Source organism: Odocoileus virginianus, chromosome 18, assembly GCF_023699985.2.
Source record: "Odocoileus virginianus isolate 20LAN1187 ecotype Illinois chromosome 18, Ovbor_1.2, whole genome shotgun sequence".
Classification (NCBI taxonomy): Eukaryota; Metazoa; Chordata; class Mammalia; order Artiodactyla; family Cervidae; genus Odocoileus; species Odocoileus virginianus.
Genome location: NC_069691.1, coordinates 48,131,179 through 48,154,315, shown reverse-complemented (window position 1 = coordinate 48,154,315; position 23,137 = coordinate 48,131,179). Strand labels below are relative to the sequence as shown.

The window sequence follows — 23,137 nt, the reverse complement described above, 5'->3', positions numbered from 1 at the left end:
TTTTAAGGATGCGGAAATCAAAACCAAAATCATTCATTTACTCTAAAGAATCTCAACATTTCTTAACATTAAAAATAGTTTCTAAAGATACATAAGTTGGAGAAAGCATTTTATTTTTGCCTTATTTTTAGGTCTCTGTTTTCTGGCAAGAGGAGCTGTTTTTAGAACTTATTTGTACAAATAAACGTCCTATCTATTTTGCAACTATTTTTGTCAGAGTGTATGATTATTTTCTCTGCAGAGAATATTATAAGATACATGTGATATTTCTGTTTAATATATATTTAAAAATTATTTCGACCAAACAAATAATTCAGTTCATAGAATGAAAGATAACATTTCAAATTTTTATACTGAGTGAAGAGAGACAAAGGGAATTGTTAGAAAAAGAGAATATCCTTAGCTGAAGGGGATTGGCGGTTGTTCAGCTCTAAGTGTGCAGGGGTCTGTGTTTCCCCACCCAACACTGCCTGAGTGCAGAGGATGCTGTCTGCTTTTTATTTAAACTGATGACCACATTCTTCTACTTAGAGTTAAGAAAATGAATTTACCGTGTCTGAGAAACGGTAAAACTTCTCCAATGCAAAAGCTTCTGTCTGTGGGAAGGTAAAGTGGACCAACAGGGATTGAGAAACCAGAGAATCAAGTCATAGATGGTTAAAATATAATTGCACAATTGGTTTTCATTGCACAGATCATCTAAACAAATGTATATATCAATTAATAGTTTCTCACATACACAAGATATCCAGCCCCAGAGTATGAACTAAAAAAAAAAAAAAAAAAAAAAATTCTTTACTGCACTATATCTTAATTACAATATATGTTCACTGAGTATTTCAAATGGTGATTAGAAATATAATCAGATGTTACTATTTTTGCACTTCAACACTTTTCTAGAGTGCCAGTCACTAGAAAAATTAATCTTGCTGTCTCTCTGTGAGCTAAATAATAAAGGGTGTCAAATATCTTTATCCCAATACACTTACAGGTGGTAAAACTGAATAAAGAGTTGCTGTGGTATGGATTTTTTTTTAAGGAAGAACCAGAAATGTGTGTCTAAATTTATAGAGCATTATGTTATCCATTGACATATGTGGTGGGTGCAGAAAAGGTCTGAGCTCTCATTTCCCCTTGGAACATCACCTGTGTACACCCCTCATTTCTGGTGTTGGCAGCACGTGGCTGATACATCCTACACTGAAGGAAGGAGAAGAAAGGTAGAAAAATGTAGAATGTGAAAAAGTGAATCAAAATGAGAGGGGGAACTAAGAGATGCTTTACTTTTGATTCATGATGTTGGAAGGAAAAATTGTCTTGATCAGTCATTCAGGAGGGAAAAAAGTGACCACACCTTCACTCCTGGGATACAGAATGCTCTGTCTTATCACCATGTTCAGCCTGTGCCAGGTATCATGAGAGAGAGGAGCAAATGAGAAGTAAGGGAGGTTAGAAAGAAGGGGAGGGGAGAGACGGGGAGGCAGGTGAGAAAAGTGTAAGGAGCCAGCAGACCAGGAGAGGCTGGGGCAGAAGATAAAGTTAATCTCTCCACAAAGATATATGTTAATATATAAATGATGTGCTTTAATGTTTATTAAAAATTGGTCAAATACAAGCTCTGGCATTGTTTTCTGTCAGTCGTCTTACCCAGAGTATTGCAATGCTGAAATTTCTCCCATGCTACAGTGAATCGGGATGTTTACCGGAGCAGGTGATGATTAGTATCAGTAGTATCAATTAGTATTAGTATTCAGTAGTATCAATTAGATACTACTGAATAAATTATTGCTTCTGATGTTTAAATTGAGTAGACTCAGCACTGAGAGATCATGGCTTAGGGTTTTTAAAACATTTTATAAATATATAAATTACAGTCAGTCCTTCAGAAACCATAAGAAATTCCTTAAAAATTAAATTCTTAAAAATGTATGCAATATATACACCAGACTATTCATTTTAAGATTTAAGAATGTTTCGACTTAAATATCTCAGTATATTGGATTCTGGTCACAATTTCCCCTGTAATATATGACTTTGACATTTCTCTATAGCTTGAGTCTATTTGCTTTTTTAAAATGTCAGCTGGCACATTCACATTAAACGTAAACTCAAAAATAGGTTGGCTGATAGAAACTCTTTCAGAAAAGGAAAAGGGTTGATTGAAATTATGTGCATATAAAGAGAGATGACCTTATAAGTCTTATTAGAGGGAAACAACCTCATCCTGTACATCCAAATCCAATTAGAAGATTACTTCTACAGTTTCCTGTGGTCTCCCAAGGATGTTCCTGATTTATTAGGTGATAGCAAGGCAAAAATACACCTTACTGTGTTTCCAATGGGGATCCAGAAGAAATGGCCCAAAAACACAAAAATATGTATAAAAAAGAGACCACATAGCTTTATGTGAACATCAGAGTATTATAAAATAAATCGATAATGTTTGATTAAAACATTCAAGGAATTAGTTCAAAAAAAGAAAAAATTAACAGCAATAGTTGATGACTCATGTCAAGTAAAGCCATCAGAAACATTACTGCGTTACAAATAAGAAATGATAGATTTTATTAGTTGAAGCAAAAAATGATGCTATTCCAGGACAGATACTAGAAAGAAGTTGATAAAGCTCTCATGTCACCAGATCTGCTGTGTGAAGTATTGTAAAGCAGCTAGATGTTACTATTTTCTCCCTGAAGCAATTTTTGACAACGTAAGTTTCAGTTGGACAAAATCAGGCAGTCATCTCTTTGAGTTCCTGTCTCCATTTTCTTTCTGTACATTCCTATTAAACATAACAAATTCACTTTACAGGGAGAATTGTATCCCAAGGAACTTCATGCATTTAATCACTTACCTTACTCCTTCTCTTTCGTCGAAATCTCAAAAGTTCTTTGTGTTGTCTTGATACAAAATTTACCGCTGCATATTCCAGAAGTGCTGAAAACACAAAAAGGAGGCACACTGCCATCCAAATATCAATAGCTTTGACATAGGAGACCTAACCAGGAAAGAGAGAGTGAGAAAATTGACTTGTTACTTCCATGGAGAACAAAAATGGACATCTGTTCCTAAATTATATCATTTATATATTAGAAATTTTTTACTTAAAATTTTTGCAAGTTTTATGTATTAGTCATACATTAAAATGTGTATTTCTTGCTAACAATTTTTTTTCAAATGAAACACTAGACCAAATGTATGATGAAAGAAAATAAGATGAAATATAATTTTATCTTCAGGGTAAGATAGTATCATACTTGAAAAGTGTGCAGTAACATTGAAAGATATCTGCAGTTTTTTAAGAAATCTCCACACTGTTTTCCATAGCAGCTGTACTAGTTTGCATTCCCACCAACAGTGTAGGAGGGTTCCCTTTTCTCCACACCCTCTCCAGCATTTATTGCTTGTAGACTTTTGGATAGCAGCCATCCTGACTGGCGTATAATGGTACCTCATTGTGGTTTTGATTTGCATTTCTCTGATAATGAGTGATGTTGAGCATCTTTTCATGTGTTTGTTAGCCATCTGTATGTCTTCTTTGGAGAAATGTCTGTTGAGTTCTTTGGCCCATTTTTTGATTGGGTCATTTATTTTTCTGGAGTTGAGCTGCAGGGGTTGCTTGTATATTTTTGAGATTAATCCTTTGTCTGTTGCTTCGTTTGCTATTATTTTCTCCCAATCTGAGGGCTGTCTTTTCACCTTGCTTATAGTTTCCTTTGTTGTGCAAAAGCTTTTAAGTTTCATTAGGTCCCATTTGTTTATTTTGCTTTTGTTTCTAATATTCTGAGATGTGGGTCATAGAGGATCCTGCTGTGATTTATGTCGGAGAGTGTTTTGCCTATGTTCTCCTCTAGGAGTTTTATAGTTTCTGGTCTTACATTTAGATCTTTAATCCATTTTGAGTTTGTTTTTGTGTATGGTGTTAGAAAGTGTTCTAGTTTCATTCTTTTACAAGTGGTTGACCAGTTTTCCCAACACCACTTGTTAAAGAGGTTGTCCTTTTTCCATTGTATATCCTTGCCTCCTTTGTCGAAGATAAAGTGACCATAGGTTCGTGGATTTATCTCTGGGCTTTCTATTCTGTTCCATTGATCTATATTTCTGTCTTTGTGCCAATACCATACTGTCTTGATGACTGTGGCTTTGTAGTATAGTCTGCCATATGACCCAGCAATCCCACTTCTGGGCATACACACAGAGGAAACCAGATCTGAAAGAGACACGTGCACCCCAATGTTCATCGCAGCACTGTTTATCATAGCCAGGACATGGAAGCAACCTAGATGCCCGTCAGCAGACGAATGGATGAGGAAGCTGTGGTACACCATGGAATATTACTCAGCCATTAAAAAGAATTCATTTGAATCAGTTCTAATGAGATGGATGAAACTGGAGCCCATTATAGAGAGTGAAGTAAGCCAGAAAGATAAAGACCAATACAGTATACTAACACATATATATGGAATTTAGAAAGATGGTAACGATAACCCTATATGCAAAACAGAAAAAGAGACACAGATATATAGAACAGACTTTTGGACTCTGTGGGAGAAGGCAAGGGTGGGATGTTTCAAGAGAACAGCATTGAAACATGTATATTATCTAGGGTGAAACAGATCACCAGCCCAGGTTGGATGCATGAGACAAGTGCTCGGGCCTGGCGCACTGGGAAGACCCAGAGGGATGGGGTGGAGAGGGAGGTGGGAGGGGGGATCAGGATGGGGAATACATGTATATCCATGGCTGATTCATGTCAATGTATGACAAAAACCACTACAATATTAAAGTAATTCGCCTCCAACTAATAAAAAATTTTAAAAAATTTAAAAAAAAAGAAAGATACCTGCAGAGTAGCAGAATACTTGAAAAAGTCTGAAGTAATATTGATATATAGAAAATATTGTTGAACTTGTAACTCCATATTTTCTCAATTAAAATTTATTTTTTACTTTGAAATAATTTTAACCTTACAGACATGTTGGTGGAACAGTAAAAAGAACTTCCAATTTCAACAGTTGTTAATGTTTACTTACATTTCTCTCCCTCCCCCTCTCGATCTCTTATGTTTTTCTCCCTGAATTATTTGACTATTATATGCAGACATGATGCCCTGATACTTAGGTGTTTTTCTAAAAGAAAAGGACACACTCCTATACACACTCAGTTGACCCTTCAGGGCTCAGGATAAATTTTGCCAAAATCTGATTCTGAATCCTATCACATCTGTGCTTACCTGAACACACTGCACTGTAATTGCTTATTTCTTGTTTTCTTTTTGTTTAGAGTGTGAACTCTTTGAGGACAGATAGCATTCATTTTGTTTACCATCAGAGTAGTGTGTGTGTGTGTATTTGCTGACTGAATGAGCAGATAAATGAAGGTACAAAATGTTAAAACACTAGGGAGGAGGGAGCCATAGATGATGATTCATGTGGAAATTCACTATCTCGAGTGATGCTCTGTTAATATCTTGAACTGAATTGATTTTCTTTTAAAAAGAAGTGTCAACTTACACCACTTCCAGTGGTGTCAACTTACATGTGAGACGTGCCAACATGGGGGCCCTCTGCATCTCCTCCTGTATCTTAAGTGTGATTTCTGCTGATCAGAAAGAACTCTACCAAGCAGAGAGATATATACCCTCAATTTATTCCATGGTTGTGTTAAGTGTCCATATGTTTGTAAAGCATAGATTTAAATCTCATGAGTTCTGCAATTGTGTCATAAATTTCTGGCTGCCCTCAAATGCATATGGTCCCAGAAGATGTAATACAGTTTTCACAGGCACCATCTCAAGCTACACCATTCCTTGGAAAAAGTGTGTGTGCATTTTTTTTCAACAACCTGGATCTATAATGACATGAACCAAGAGATCAAATAAGAAATTTGGTTTTCAAATGAACCTGACAACTGTTTTCCTTTGACAATAGAACTATGCAAACATCATCTATGCAGCCCACATTCTGCTTCTTGTGATCAATACTTGATTGCTGAGACTGAAAAGTCAACTCTCCTCATCCTCTCCTCTGACTCCCACCAACTTCAATTCTCTTTCTTCTCCATCCTCACTGACCCTCCAAGGACAGCAAACACAGGCCCTGGAAGGTTTGGGACTCTAGCACTAGTAACTTTAAAATAACACTGCAGTGGGACTTCACTGGTGGTTAAGTGGTTAAGATTCAGTGTTTCCAATGCAGGGGGCATGGGTTTGATCCTTGGTCAGGGAACTGAGATCCTATATGCCATAGTGTGGCCAAGAAACAAAAATAAATAAATAAATAATTTAAATAATTCTACCTGTTTAAAAAATAAATAAAATAAAACAGCAGTTTCCTCACCAACACACTGACAACATATTCATGACATACGACACTCATCCCCTGTGATTCTGGTACCACCTTGTTTCCACCCACTACTGGCCCTGTCCTTTGTAGCAGCCTCATTCCAATCCAGCCAATCCCCCGGACCACCTTGCCATGTTCCCATCGTTCACTGTGCTATTGGAAATGTGATCTTATTTTAGGTAACAGTCTCTCCTTGGTGTTATTCCTTGGGTACAGGAGCATGAGAAAATGAAGCCTAAATGTTTGCTGACTAGACACACTGGCCGGGAGGGCCGTTGTCTTGGAAACCAATCCAAAACTACATGTGGAAGACTGCTTCCTTCCTGAAGCGCGCTCTTCCCCAGCTCCTTGACCTGCATTCTTTGGGTTTCCTCCCTCCACCCCACCCCACTCGGCTCTGTAGGCCTCTCCTCTTCTTCCTGAGATCCTCAGAGACACAGCCTGGGCCCCTTATGTTCTCACACTGAAACTTGTCACTTTCAGCCCTTAATTATTACTTTGGATTAAACTCCTCCTTTGCACTCAAGGCCCCCAGACTCCTGTTTCCTGATGAAACCTCTCCCTAGCCAGTTTCTTATATGACAGTAGCTTTTGGATGTCCCATGCTCCTCAGACTTCATTTGACTGAGAAAGAAGCTAGGAATCTCTACTGGACTCAACCAGCAAACACACACAACTACCTCTTCCTCCTCATTAAAGGCTAGATTCTACTCATCTCCAAATCTCACATAAAAGAAAAAACCAAGTCTGGGAATCCTACCTTTTTGCTATTTCTGAAATTTATCATTTTCTGTCCTTTCTTACTGACATCGTATTGTGTATTGATCTCAACCACCATAATCTGTTTCTCAGTTTCTCTTAGGGCTGAAGTTACAAAGATAGTAAGACAGACAAGGTCTATCTTTTTTAAAATTGGGGTATAATTGCTTTACAATTAGTTATTTTCTGCTGTATACAACAAAGTGAATCAGCTATATGTATACATACATGTATTCTCTCCATCTGGGACCTCCCTCTTACCCCTCATCCCCCTCTAAGTCATCACAGAGCACTGAACTGAGTTCCCTGTGCTATTGGAACCAACATTCAAGAGGGGGGAAATAGACAGCAAAAATAATCACATAAATAAAGGTAATTTAAGAGAACTGCAATAATGAAACCTCTATAGGGTCATGGGAAAGGGACAGTGTGAAGGGGGCTGTTCTTCAGTCCGTGACGGCCTCTCTGAGGGTGTGATACAAGGACCATCTCAGGCCACTTTCTTACTTGCCCATCATTCTTCATGTTTCTTCCTCTAGTTCTTGGCAAAGAGACCAATGGACAAGCTCCATCCTGTCTCAGCAGCTTTGGACTCCCTGTTACTTCTGTCTGAAACACTCCTTCCTTTATGGAACCCCTGTTAAATCCTTCAGACTTCAGCTTAAAAGCCATGATTTCAAGGAAACCTTCTCCAAATTCTCAGATCAGTACAGCCCTTCTCACCTTCTTACCTCCACTCTCCTCCTAGAACCCATCTCTCAGATGACTCATTGCAGTTGTAATGATATTTATCTGTGGGTAGTTCTTACAAGGTGACTTCTGGAGAGCATCATTTAAATCCCCCCCACCATGCAGCTAATTACTCTATTCCACAACCCCTAAGGGCCACTTTCCTAAAACTTTGGGTAGAGGAATGCAAAAATAAGTATGTCCCTGAGGATTTCAAGGTGAAATATCTATACTGGTATTTTAGCAAACTATGTGTTGACAGCAAACACCAAATAATTAATCTTATTATTGACCTTGCCCCACTGTATCATCATTATCCATTTACATATCTTTCTCCTTTTAGGCTAATATATCTTGTGAGTTGAGGCAAGGGCCAGGTCTTATCCACCTTTTTGTTTCAAGAACCTAACACAGTGCCAGTTATATGATGGGCTCTCAGATAATACTCAATTGATTGAACCATGTGGAGTGACTTGCAACCACTGGCCATTTATTATTAGAGAAATAATTATAATAACTAGCATGCCAGGAGTGTTCTTAGGAGTGTCTGTAGAACTACTGGGTGTTCTTAGTAACTGTCCGAAAGTAACACTTTTAATTCGCACGACTATTCCTCTTTTAAAGGTGAGGAGACTGAGACACATGAAATAACTTGTCATTATATACACTCAGTTCAGTTCAGTTCAGTAGCTCCGTCCTATCTGACTCTTTGTGACCCCATGGGCTGCAGTGTGACAGGCTTCCCTGTCCACCATCAACTCCCAGAGCTTGCTCAAACTCATGTCCATCAAGTCAGTGATGCCATCCAACCATCTAATCCTCTGTCATCCCCTTTACATTATGCTGTGTAAAATAGATAGCTAGTGGGAAGCTGTTGTATAACACAAGGAGCTCAGCTCAGTGTCTTGTGATGATCTGGAGGGGTGGGGTGGGTGGGAGGTTCAAGAGGGAGTATATATGTAAGTATAGCTGATTGACGCTGTTGTACAGCAGAAATTAACACAATATTGTAAAGCAATTACAGTCCAATAAAAAAAAACATCACATAGCTACTGCTATACACTGAATATGGTCCTTCAAAAATCCTGATGTTGACATATACCTCTAAGGTGATAGTAATAGGAGGTGGAATCTTTGGGGGATGGTTAGGTCATGAGGGTAGAGCCCTCATGAATGGGATTAGTGCTCTTATAAAAAGGACCCCAGAGAGTGTGTTGCCTTTTCCATTATGAAAGAACACAGCCTATAGATTGCCATCTATGAAGTGGGCTCTCACCAAACACTGAATCTGCCAGCACCTTGATCTTGAACTTTCCAGGCTCTAGTTTCTATTGTCTATAAACCACCTCATCTACGATATTCTCATAGAAACCTGGACAAACTTAGGATGCTACCAAGTTGCAAAGCTAGGATTTGAATACTGGTCATCTGGCTAAAAAAATCTGTAACTCAACTACTCTTCTACATCACCTGGTTATTAGGCTCCTTCTATTTAAGCTATCACCATAACTTCACAACTGTGAGCACACTAAGTAGAAATAATTATCTGTATCTTAATATTCCAGGCTCTTCAAATTTTACATGATAGTTAAGGGTGAAGTCATTACATAGCATGCACATTGGAGGGTTCTGTATGTTTGCTGATCCTAAAATCTGACAATCAACTTCTTAGTAGAAAATGTAGAAAAGGAGTTGTGAGAATGTAATTACCACATTAAAAACCAGATATTTGCTCTGCAGAAGTGAAACTCTATCAGGGAAACATTTTATCCTTTGAAATACAATGAGAGTTCCCTCAACAATATTCTCACATTAATTATAGTGAAGTGTTTTTATGAGACATTTGCCTACTTGCCATGTGATAATCTGGAAAGAGATCAGCTTGATAAACTATCAATTGAATGTACAGAGCTGGGTTTGCACATTTGAATGTGCAAAGCCTTATCTTTTTCACTTTAATAAATAAGTTTTATAATGTGAGGAAGGAATATAAGCATCATTGATCCTACAGACTTCTTAGATCATGTGATTTTTTTTTCCAGAAAAATTCTCTATTTATTTTAACCTGAATGAACTTTTTGGTCAACCCAATACTTTGCAGTGTTATCATTAGAAAACAGAGAATATCTGTTTCTGGAGTCCTGAAAAGATGCATATTGGATCTTATCATTATTACTTATCCTGGTTATAAAGATTGGAATCCAGTCCCCTTGACTCTGGGAAGCATTCGTGTTCAGGAAACTGCCTAAGCATGAATTTCTTTATATTTACTTCCAATAATACAAGGAAGTAGGCATAGGAGGATTCAAGCTATGATTTGATAAGAATAACAAACAACCCAAATTTCACTGACTTGAAACAACGAAGGTCAATCCATTATCCACTCAGAGCCGAATGGTGACTCTGAACAAGTGTCATCACACTGTGACCTCAGCTCCTAGTGCGGCCACTCTATGGAACACTGGTGGTGACCACAGCAGAGGAAAACCAGGGCACAGGTCGTCTCACATTTGGTAATAAATACTCCAGGCTAGAAGAGGCAAAGACCACTGTGCTCAAAACTCATTGTTCATTTGTTTGTGCCCGTATGCTCAGTCATGTCAGGTTCTTTGTGACCCTATTGGCTGCAGGCTGCCAAGCTCCTCTGTCTATGGGATTCTCGAGGCAAGAATACTAGAGTGGGTTACCATTTCCTCCTCCAGGGGATCTTCCAGACCCAGGCATGGAACTGATTCTCCTGCCTTAGCATTAGCCAGAACTATTTACAGTCAACATGACAAGAACAGACCTGGGAGGTGCAAGCTCATCCTGTGTCTCGAAGGGAGAAAAAGCTCACAGGTGGCAGAGTGAGTGGAGGTGGGGAAGGGTCTACTCTGTGCATATGAAAAAAAAAAAAAGAACAAGAATTCTGACAAGCCCAGGATTGAAGACAAGTGGGACTGTGATCTGATCACTGTGATATCTGGAAGGGAGAACTAGAGCAGCTTTCAGTTCTGTTCAGTTCAGTCTCTCAGTCATGTCCAACTCTGCAGCCTCATGGACTGCAGCTCGCCAGGCCTCCCTGTCCATCACTTGAGTTTGAGTTACTCAAACTCAAGCCCATTGAGTCGGTGATGCCATCCAACCATCTCATCCTCTGTTGTCCCTTCTCCTCCCATCTTCAGTCATTCCCAGCATCAGGGTCTTTTCAAATGGGTCAGCTCTTCGCATCAGGTGGCTGAAGTATTGGAGTTTCAGCTTCAACACCAGTCCTTCCAATGAATATTCAGGACTGATTTCCTTTAGGATGGACTGGTTGGATATCCTTGCAGTCCAAGGGACTCTCAAGAGTCTTCTCCCACACCACAGTTCAAAAGCATCAATTCTTCGGTGCTCAGCTTTCTTTATAGTCCAATTCACACCCATACATGACTACTGGAAAAACCATAAACTTGACTAGACAGGCCTTTGTTGGCAAAGTAATGTCTCTGCTTTTTAATATGCTGTCTAGGCTGGTCACCATCTGCAGTGATTTTGGAGCCACCCAAAATAAAGTCTGCCACTGTTTCCACTGTTTCTCCATCTATTTGCCATGAAGTCATGGGACTGTATGCCATGATTTTAGTTTTCTGAACATTGAGTTTTAAGTCAACTTTTTCACTCTCCTCTTTCACTTTCATCAAGAGGCTCTTTAGTTCCTCTTCACTTTCTACCATAAGGGTGGTGTCATCTGCATAGCTGAGGTTATTGATATTTCTCCCAGCAATCTTGATTCCAGCTTGTGCTTCATCCAATCCAGCATTTCTCATGATGTCCTCTGCATATAAGTTAAATAAGCAGGGTGACAATATACAGCCTTGACGAACTCCTTTTCCTATTTGGAACCAATCTCTTGTTCCATGTCCAGTTCTAACTGTTGCTTCCTGACCTGCATACAGATTTCTCAAGAGACAGGTCAGGTGGTCTGGTATTCCCCTCTCTTGAAGAATTTTCCACAGTTTATTGTGATCCACACAGTCAAAGGCTTTGGCATAGTCAATAAAGCAGAAATAGATGTTTTTCTGGAACTCTCTTGCTTTTTCAATGATCCAGCGGATGTTGGCCTTTTAATCTCTGGTTCCTCTGTCTTTTCTAAATCCAGCTTGAACATCTGGAAGTTCATGGTTCACGTATTGTTGAAGCCTAACTTGGAGAATTTTGAGCATTACTTTACTAGTGTGTGAGATGAGTGCAATTGTGTGGTAGTTTGAGCATTCTTTGGCATTGCCTTTCTTTGGGATTGTAATGAAAACTGACCTGTTTCAGTCCTGTGACCACTGTTGAGTTTTCCCAATTTGCTGGCATATTGAGTGCAACACTTTCACAGCATTATTTTTTAGGACTTGAAATAGCTCAACTGGAATTCCATCACCTCCACTAGCTTTCTTTGCAGTGATGCTTCCTAAGGCCCATTTGACTTCACAATCTAGGATGTCTGGCTCTAAGTGAGTGATCACACCATCATGATTATCTGGGTCCTTAAGATCTTTCTTGTACAGTTCTTCTGTGTATTCTTGCCACCTCTTCTTAATATCTTCTGCTTCTGTTAGGTCTATACCATTTCTGTCCTTTATTGTGCCCATCTTTGCATGAAATGTTCCCTTGGTATCTCTAATTTTCTTGAAGAGATCTCTAGTCTTTCCCATTCTATTGTTTTCCTCTATTGCTTTGCACTGATCACTGAGGAAGGCTTTCTTATTTCTCCTTGCTATTCTTTGGAAGTCTGCATTAAAATGGGTATGTCTTCCCTTCTCTCCTTTGCTTCTCTTCTTTTCACAGCTATTTGTGAGGCCTCCTCAGACAGCCTTTTTTTTTTTTTTTTTTTTTGCATTTCTTTTTCTTGGGGATGGTCTTGCTCCCTGTCTCCTGTACAATGTCACGAACCTCCGTCCATAGTTATCAGGCACTCTGTCTATCAGATCTAGTCCCTTAAATCTATTTCTCACTTCCACTGTATAGTCATTAGGGATTTGATTTAGGTCATACCTGAATGGTCCAGTGGTTTTCTCTGCTTTCTTCACTTTAAGTCTGAATTTGGCAATAAGGAGTTCATGATCTGAGCCACAGTCAGCTCACAGAGCAGCTTTGTTAAAGGGCAAAACCCACTGCTTTAGAGAGAGCAGCTGTTGAGTAATGAGAGGATGATGGAGGGGGAGGGGGGAAACAGTACTGATCTTTAACTCCACATTTGTTCAAACCATGTCAGGTCAGAGTTCAATAAAATTAGTCATAAGCGGGTTGCAAAAGAGTCCAGGTAGTGCTCTGAAGCGTTGATTTAATCTAGCAGAGGTAATAGTTTATTTAGATTATAAAGACAGGCAGGCTGCCAGGCAAATTCAGGCATGGGAATGGTGTGCTTATACCACACAGAGTCTCAAAAAAAAAGAAAAAGACTGTGCCTCCAAGTATGGACCACACCTTACCAGTTAATGCTCATCCTTGTCCCTTACTAGTTCCACCAGACCCAACTGTTCACTTATGTGTGCATACACCCTCCAAAGTCATCTTGTTGTGTTCCTCTTTGATTCAGAGGAAGAGATGGCTCGCATGTATATCACGCAATTTTTCATAAATCAGTTTAATGTAAGGCAAGTTTTTAGTGAGATAATTAAGTAGCAACAATTTTAGATTATATTACTTGACAAGATCATTGACTGAGCTAAACTATACGAATGGCACCATCTGCTGTAGTTGAGAGACTTCTTGTCAAGGTACATAACTTTATCTTACCATGCATAGAAATGATCAAATGGATTGCCTTAGGACAAATGCTATCCTGAACTACAGCTGGTAGATGATAATGCATGAATAGGTAAATATTGATTAGACTATAAGCCAGACTACTTAATTATAGCAAATTATACTTACTAATTTATAAGTTATAACCCAGACTACTATTAATCAAGAATTTCTAGAAATAGAAATTTATAGTGCACTTATAAGAAGCACAGCTTTGAAGGATAAGAAATTGATTAAACTAGAAAGTGGTTTGGATCTCCAAATCCAATGCAAACCAACACTCAGACACTCTACAAGGTTAATATCCCAGGACAGTGAATATTTTCTCAATTCTCCTCTCAGTCAAATTTGCTTTTTATTTGAGAAAGAGGTAAAACAAAACATCACAGTATATTGCTTTTGATTAGTTAGGTTCTTTCAATAGGGTGATTTATTCTCCATTGGGTGATGATCAGTCCTGGTAAATTCTCCCAGTCCCTCTAAACTGATGAGTAATTCTGGCTGTAGAATGGGCAAGTGGCTCAAAGGTTTTTTTCTGAGTTATGCCAACAAATGTCCTGCTTGTGTCATGGCTTTTTTCCTGTGGGGGTTGTTTCGGATCACAGTGGTATTTATTTATCTTTGGATCTGCAAAAACCAAACTGTAGTACTTAGTCCCTCATTTCTTCCAGTGTAAAAGCTGTATAAGAATTTTAAATATTGTAATGCTTATAGGAAAAAATATATTAGTTTCAAAATTATTTTGAGTTTCACTTAAGACTAAAAGCCAGAGAGATGAAGAAAAAAGTAACCTTTTTTTTTTAAGTGTTAAAGTAAAATGAAGCAAACTGAAAAAGAAAATGAACTGCAGGACTGTATTCTTGGAATTCTAGGTGGTGAATCACACAGATTTTGTGAACTCTGATGTTTATCATCCTGGAGGGCAATTCACAACTGCATAATCCTACACGTTACATTCATACTAATTACGATCCTCATAAACTGGGTAAATGAATGATGCTTTGCATAGAGTCTTTATTTGCCATGTAAAGGCTTTTACTTTAAGAAATGAAATGTATCAGAGAATCATAATGGCAGAACTGCATTATATCCTAAGTCATGAACTTGACAAATCTTTCCAATAACCAGATGAGAAAAACACAATTAAAAAGGGTAAGGTATTTTGAAAGGTCACTCCGCTGTCCCTGATTTTTGTTTCAATTATGGGAGTTTTACTGCCATCTTTTCTATTGGACAGAATTCTTAAGACTAGCAAAAAATCTAAATGTTGCTAGAAATGCTACTTAGGTGCACGTTGTTACTGACATTTGTTAATTTTTTTGTGTGTGTCATCTGCTTAAGGAAAGCTGAATTATATTTTCGACTTCTCTCCCCTGTGCATTCTTGCACTGGAAGTTTTGTATTTCTAGAACATCATCTTTATTATACCTATATACCTTTCCAATCCCTTTTCCCAGCACCTCAAGATCTGACATTTTCATATTTAATTTCAACCAGAAATCAGGAAGACAGATAAAACTTGTAAGCTATGTCCAACGCTGATTTGGGGACCAAATTCTTTATTCCCTTGGCAAAGGGGGAGTTTTACATCAGATTTTATCTGTCGGCGGGGAGGGGGGGATCATGGTATGACTGCAGGATTTATGTGAATACAGTAATGGGAGCTTAAGACATTAAATAGGGTAAAATTGGCTCCAAGTTGCATAAACAGCTTTTGTTTGTAAATTTAGTTTGATGTTAAAGCTCCTGTATTATGTCATTTCAAAAATTTTTAAACTTTTTGATTTGATCATATATTTTCTCCAAATTGTGCCATCAGATTTAAGATCTTATGTCATGGCTCTGTCTCTATGGCATCCACAGAGGACCTGCTTGATAATTGTTAAATTCAGCTTAATAAGACCTAGTAAGCCTATTAACTGTAGGCACTAAGATCAAATATAGAAGCAGAGACAACTATCAATTTCTATTCTTACCATGGGATCTACCTATGTTTAGGAATTACTTATTTACTGAAGACAGAAAAAAAAGTAATAAAATTGAATAAAATTCATATGTAGGATACCTTTTGCTTTTAAAAGAAAGGGCAGGAGTAAATAATTTTTAAAATCTTTGCACCTTTTTTCTTTCTCTTTTTCCTACAGGAATAAGACAGGGAAAAAAAAACTATTAACATATTCAATGAAAACACTTTTAAATTAAGTATATTACTCGCATCAAATACTGTATTGTAAACTTAAATATACTTAATAACTATTGTGTCATGTTCATGAATTAAAAATGAGCCCACTTGTATCATATTTGTATTGAACTTGATTGAAGTAAATTTTGTTAACTATACTTTGAATAGATACTAGAATCTTTTTTCAAAAGTTTTTTATCTTTAATGTGGACCATTTTTAAAGTTTTTATTGAATGTGTCACAATACTGCTTCTATTTTATGTTTTGGTTTTTTGGCCCCAAAGCATGTGGGATCTTAGCTCTCCCACCAGGGACAGAGCTCACACCCCCTTCATTAGAAGGTAAAATCTTAACCACTAGACCTCCAGGGAAGACCCAATGTTAGAATCTTATATTCAAATAGTGAGGATCAAAACATTATCAACAGTAATAGTTATCAATAGGAAAACCTGATTACTATACAACACCTCTCCCCATTTAATTACTGCTGATATTTACAATGTGCTCTCCTTAAAACTGCAGGGCAGGTTTTATTATTTTTTTTAGAAGAATGAGAACTAATTAGAAATGGCAATAGTGAATACGAATACTTCATTTTCCTTCCCATCCCCTGTCTTTTCAGTGTAATGCTGATAGGCCTCCATGTGCCCACATAATCATGGTATCCAATTATAAGTATTGCAGTTAGATTTATATTATGTAGTCATTGTAATCAATTCTATAGTTGATGATTTCAAGAAGAATAAAAGTTAATATGAGAGCTATTGTGATGTTTTCTAGGAACCATTGTTTTTATTATACTGCAAGGTAGATACATGCAATATTTAATACCTTTTTCATTAATTTGCTGATTCTCAGGGGCGCATATGATTCTTCATAAATAAAAAGTAATTCAACTGAGTTTTACATTCTTTTTAGAGGGACAAAAAATGGCATATTCTTGCTTTTTAAGTTAACCACTAAGCAAAGTTTAAAAATTCACATTGTCTTTAAATATTTGCATGACATTTACTCTATAGACCTGTATCACATTCTGAGGATAAAATATGTAAAGGATAGACTATCCTCTCAAAAAGCTACTCCTGGTGGGTTTCACAGACAGACCGAATAAGGGAAGATACTGCTGTATACCCAGACTTTCCTGGAGTTTCCTAAAGCAGTTCTTTCTAGAATCATAGTTTATAAATTAAAATTATATTTTGTCCCTCTTATTATTTTCTCTATTCCTCCCCATCTCAATACTGAATAAAAAATATATTGAATAATTCCCTCAGTGTCAAGATCTTAACAAGATATTAGTATAAATCAAATATATACTCAAAATAGTTTAATGACTAACACTACTCTCTCTTTCACCTGGGTTAAAAGCTAATTCTCCCAAGGAGTATTGCTTTTCCACATCTAAAGAAAAAAATTCACAAAATGCTGGGAATCTCAAAGAGTTTGTGAGAAGGGTTTTGAGGTAAGTGTAAGTGGGTCTAGGCTGTACCTAGGTGTATAACCTTTTCTTGTGCGTGGGGGAGACAGAGTCCTACAGGAAGAAAGGAGGGAAGACGCTTTGAATATACAATATATACACTAAAATATACTTTGAATATACTTCCTCCTCTTTCTGGACTTTCATTTGCTCTTAAAAGAATCATCTCTGGTCTGCTTCCCTATCAATCACTTGAAGCTCACTCCTTGAAGTCTTAGGCCTGGATGTCCCTGGTCAGAACTTTGGAAGTTCTGACTTTTTGACAATTCAATGTGGCTATCATACACATCTGAAAATTAACATGCTTAACCATAGAACTAATACCTCTCTGACATTCCTCACGAGTAAATATTACCACTACATGCCATTACCCAGCTGAAGGCCACTTTTGACTCCTGATTTTCCCTTAACCCTCAAAATTCAGTTCAGAAGCAAATCCTGTCTCTTTCACCTACAAATATATTTTCTCAAAAAAAAAAAAAAAGAAAGAAATCTACATCCTTCTAACTCCACCTGTGATGCTTCATCTCTGCAGCTACCAACCTAGCAGATCATCCTCGGCTCTGAAGTATCATTTTCATGGTAGCACCTTTGCTTCCATTTTTACCTCTTCTATCTGATCTTCACATAGAAATGGGAGTGATCACTCCTATCAATAAAATCCCTCCAAAATCCATCCAAAATAAGCTTTATGTTTACCAAGTTTTATAAAACCCTCCATGACATGACTCTGTGATCACCACCATTTTTCCTCACTCATTCTACTCCAAATAAATAATGTTAGGAAGTATTCCTAAAGTTTTCTAACTTTGAAAAATTGCTGGCAGTAGGATGCATTGTCACCCTCTTCTCACCTAATGCAATCACTGCAGAAATGCCAGATTGCTCCAAGCTCCAAGAAATGAATCACAGGCATATTCTTGCTTTGGGCTATTATACTCCTGATTTATGACACTGTTGAGGAAATTTCCTGTGCAACAGGAAATTTCAGAGAGGAATATCAGGTCTATAGTTCACGAGGTGCTGGCTCAAGTACATTCTCAGATATTTTCTACTTTGAGTTTTATTTGACATATTTCCAAGTTCCTTCTTATCTACAGGAGATGTACGGGCACAGAGCCTGACAAAACACTTGGCGATGATCATAAATTAGTGATTTATCGTTTCTTCCTCCCATGTCTGATAATCCCCTATTGTTTTCCTGAATTCAATTTTGTTTTCCTCCTTCCTAGATTTCATCAGTAGAATGGTGGATGTTCCCATTGCAAGATTTTCAGGCATCTGAGAGTTCTTTTGTGAGAGTGAGAATAGCAGAGTGAGGGGCATGGTTTCACACTTCTATTCCTAAATCCAGTGTGAGCCCTTGCCCTTTGCCTTTCCAAATTACAATATCAGGAGCGCATTTTTTTCAAGAGACATTCTACCCTTTTGAATGATTTCATTCAATAGGAAAATTTTTGTTTATTCTCAGACTTCAGCATATGCCATCCTGAATTCTAATGTACATAATTGCTGCACATAACCTGTGCCTTAAATATCACAAAGGCTAAGATAATTACTAACTCTTAAGATATCTGTTTGCTAATCAATTCTTTTTTATGGGTCAAAAATAAATCTGCTATCATACTTCCAGTGTCTCTATGATCTGAGGGATAGACTTTGTATACATCTATGTATGTAATATCATGGGATCACAAAGAGTCGGACATGACTGAGCGACTGAAATGAACTGAACTGAACTGATGTATATAATGTAATTGACTTCATACTTGAAAATTTGTTCCTTCCCTGAGATCATGATGAAATTAATGCCTTTAAAAACTTTCTTGAGAAAAAGAATGAAGTCATCTTAGACCTTTCTTCCTTAAAAAAAAACAAAAACAAAAAACCTCAGGTCTCCATTCTGTTTTTTTTTTAATTTATTACTTTCTTTATTTCTGCTTCATCCACCCACCCCTTCATATTCTTCTAATTCTACCTTAATCTCTTTATCCAGGTGTGTTTACGCTATGCCTCATAGAATCTGTAGTTTCCTTAAACAGATAAGTACCCCCACTTTCTGGATGACAACTTATGGAGTGAATGAGCTTTCATTTCTGTTCAGTTCAGTGAGGAAAATCAATGAGTAAACTGGTAACTTCATTTACAAATTGACTATGGAACTTCAACTATTATTCAGAGCCCCTGAGATATTTATACGTGTATAAATAAGCACCTAATCTTATAAGAAAGCTGAGCGCCAAAAAATTGATGCTTTTGAACTGTGGTGTTGGAGAAGACTCTTGAGAGTCCCTTGGACTGCAAGGAGATCCAACCAGTCCATCCTAAAGGAGATCAGTCCTGGGTGTTCATTGGAAGGACTGATGCTGAAGCTGAAACTCCGACACTTTGGCCCCCTCCTGTGAAGAACTGATCCATTGGAAAATACCCTGATGCTGGGAGGGATTGGGGGCAGGAGGAGAAGGGGACAACAGAGGATGAGATGGCTGGATGGCATCACCGACTCGATGGACATGAGTTTGAGTAAACTCCAGAAGTTGGTGATGGACAGGGAGGCCTGGCGTGCTGCGATTCATGGGGTAGCAAAGAGTCGGACATGACTGAGCAACTGAACTGCGCTGAACTGAACTGAATCTTATAAGCAGATTTATAGTTTTCACTTGGAGAATACTTTATAACACATTAGTTGATATGGATCGTTTTGAAAATACAATTATATGTTTTTTTTGTTTTTTTTGTTTTTTTTGTTTTTAATTTTTTTTTTAATTTTTATTAGTTGGAGGCTAATTACTTTACATCATTATAGTAGTTTTTGTTATACATTGAAATGAATTAGCCATGGATTTACATGTATTCCCCATCCCAGTCCCCCCTCCCACCTCCCTCTCCACCCGATCCCTCTGGGTCTTCCCAGTGCACCAGGCCCGAGCACTTGTCTCTTGCACCCAACCTGGGCTGGTGATCTGTTTCACCCTAGATAATATACATAACAAATGGGACTTAATGAAACTTAAAAGCTTTTGCACAACAAAGGAAACTATAAGCAAGGTGAAAAGACAGCCCTCAGATTGGGAGAAAATAATAGCAAACGAAGCAACAGACAAAGGATTAATCTCAAAAATATACAAGCAACTCCTCCAGCTCAACTCCAGAAAAATAAATGACCCAATCAAAAAATGGGCCAAAGAACTCAACAGACATTTCTCCAAGGAAGACATACAGATGGCTAACAAACACATGAAAAGATGCTCAACATCACTCATTATCAGAGAAATGCAAATCAAAACCACAATGAGGTACCATTATACGCCAGTCAGGATGGCTGCTATCCAAAAGTCTACAAGCAATAAATGCTGGAGAGGGTGTGGAGAAAAGGGAACCCTCTTACACTGTTGGTGGGAATGCAAATTAGTACAGCCACTATGGAAAACAGTGTGGAGATTTCTTAAAAAGCTGAAAATACAATTATATGTTAATAAAAGTAAACCTTATTTTGAAAGACAATTATATGTTAATAAAAGTAAACCTTATTTTGAAAGACAACCATTCAATCTTAGCAAGGCAGAGTGAGCACTGCTAGTGATTAATTCTTTCAATAGTAAGTAACATTTTTAATGATAAAATATTCCGCCATCAACTTTTATTTATTTATACATTTAACTGGATAAATTAGTCAGAGATGCAATCCATAGTAAGGGGTGAAGGAAGCCACGACAGCAGACTTATCATTTACTTGGCATGGTGGGAAGACCGCGTCAATACACAAGAAGAGTTACTATGATTTTATTACATTCATGTACATCACTGTCATGAAAAGAAAGTGGGACTTGCTGGAGGCCAGACAGGATTACTTAATTTAGATAGTAGAAATTTCTTTCTTAGGAAGCATTTAGGAAAAGAAAATAATTTTCTGTTGCTGTGTTGCTAAATGGATAAAAAGGACTTCTATGTTTTATTTCACCACATCTTTAAAATAAAACAGTACTGGATCTTTTACAAACCTCATACAGGAATAGTTTTAATTCTGGCAGCCCAGCACAGACTGAAATATTATGTAAGTATTTTCTTTTTATTGACCTATGGCTGCTGAAAAGCCAAAGTAAACACACGTACAAAAAAGTAAACACTAAAAAAAAAGTAAACACTGTATTTGGCCCAGGGTGTATGACTACTGGCATTTTCATACAATACTGTGACAGTATAATTGCTATAAATTTTTCTCAAGGGAAATTTGGCAATACAGATCAATGCATACAACTATCAATGCAACAATTCCAGTTCTAAGAATTAATACTAAGAAAATAATACAAAATGCATGTAGAGTTCTATATTCATGTATATATATGTGTGTACATACTTGCACATATATATTCATGTATATAACAATCATTATACAAAGGTTCATTATTGTATTAGTCCTAATAGTGCGTAGATTATTATGACACATCTGTACAATGGAGTCATATACTGCCCTTTAGTTACTCTATAGATTTAACTTACATGCAAGTTTGATATACTTCTAAATATTTAAAAATCTATAGACAATGAATTCTGTAGAGCATAAGAGTATTATTGATGCTTAAATAATTGGTGGTCATAACAAACTATGGATAAGAGATATCATTGGTAGAATTTTTTCCTTCACCTATGTCTCTGTTTTATGTTTCTTCTGCCTCAATTATATATTACTTTAAAACTGGTGATGAATACAGATCTTCCTCAGTTTATGATGGGGTTACATCCAGATAAACCCACTGTAGGTTGAAAATAACCTTAAGTTGAAAAAGCATTTAATACACCTAACCTATGAATATCACAGCTTAAGCCAGCCTACCTGAAACATGATCAGAACACTTAGTGGGCAAAATGATCTAACCCAAAGCCTGTGTGCTCAGACGCTCAGTTGTGTCTGACTCTTTGCGGCCCCATGTACTGTAACCCACCAGGCTCCTCTGTCCTTGGGGTTCTCCAGGCAAGAATACTGGAATGAGTTGCCATTTCCTCCTACATGGGATCTTCCCAACATTTTATAATAAAGTATTGACTATTTCATGTAATTTATTGAATACTGTACTGTCAGTAAAAAATAGAATGGCTGTCTGGGTACAGAAGCGTTGTGAGTGTATCCACTGTTTACCTTCCCTGATCACATGACTGATGGGTGCTGTAGATGCCACTACCCAGCATCCTGAGAGCAGATACCATGCATCACTGGCCCAGGAAAAGATAAAAATTCAAGGCTGGAGGTGTGGTTTCTGCTGAATGCATGTCACTGTCACACCATACAAAAGTCCAAAAAATTTAAGTCGAACTGTCACAAATCAGAGACCAATTGTAAATACACTGAAAAAGATCTGGCAAAAATAATGATACGTATACAAATGAGTGCACATATGTGTGTCTGCCCTTTCAGGGCACTCACCTTTGGTAAGGAAGCCCGTGATCCTGAACTCTGTGTGGTCATGGTCAGCACAGTGGTTATTCCCAAGGCTACCCGGGCTGGGGCAGCATCCATGTTGATCCAGAAGGAAACCCAGGAGAGAATGACAATCAGGAGGCTTGGAATGTACATCTGGATCAGATAGTAGCCCATTTGCCGTTCAAGATGGAATCGCACTTCTATACATGTAAACTTTCCTAATTGGTTGCAAAATAAATGCAGCAATTGGTAAAACCAGGTCTTCACTATTGCATCAAAGGTCACAATGCTGCTTTCATAACAATTTTGCCCTAAACATTATAATGTTATAATGAAATGGGATCCTAAGTCATATATGCAAATTGGTTTCTGAAAAATATTTTTTTTATTTGTATGCTGGCAATGTAATAGAAAAGTGTGCTATTTCAGGAAATAATATATAAAATTATTATTTCACACTTTATTAGCAC

At 37.5% G+C, this 23,137-nt stretch overlaps 1 protein-coding gene across 2 annotated transcripts in view; it reads right to left on the bottom strand.

Annotated features, from left to right (window-relative positions):
* The window catches only part of GLRA3 (glycine receptor alpha 3), a 188,665-nt gene that overhangs the window by 18,103 nt on the left and 147,425 nt on the right, over positions 1-23,137 (bottom strand). Inside the window, exons 7-9 of one of the 2 annotated variants that reach the window (XM_070480668.1) lie at positions 22,671-22,885; positions 2,855-2,998; positions 552-596 (exon numbers count right to left, since the gene is read on the bottom strand). In XM_070480668.1, coding sequence (XP_070336769.1) covers positions 552-596; positions 2,855-2,998; positions 22,671-22,885 — 404 coding nt within the window. The remainder of the gene's footprint in view (positions 1-551; positions 597-2,854; positions 2,999-22,670; positions 22,886-23,137) is intronic. The other variant, XM_070480669.1, reaches the window with a different exon arrangement.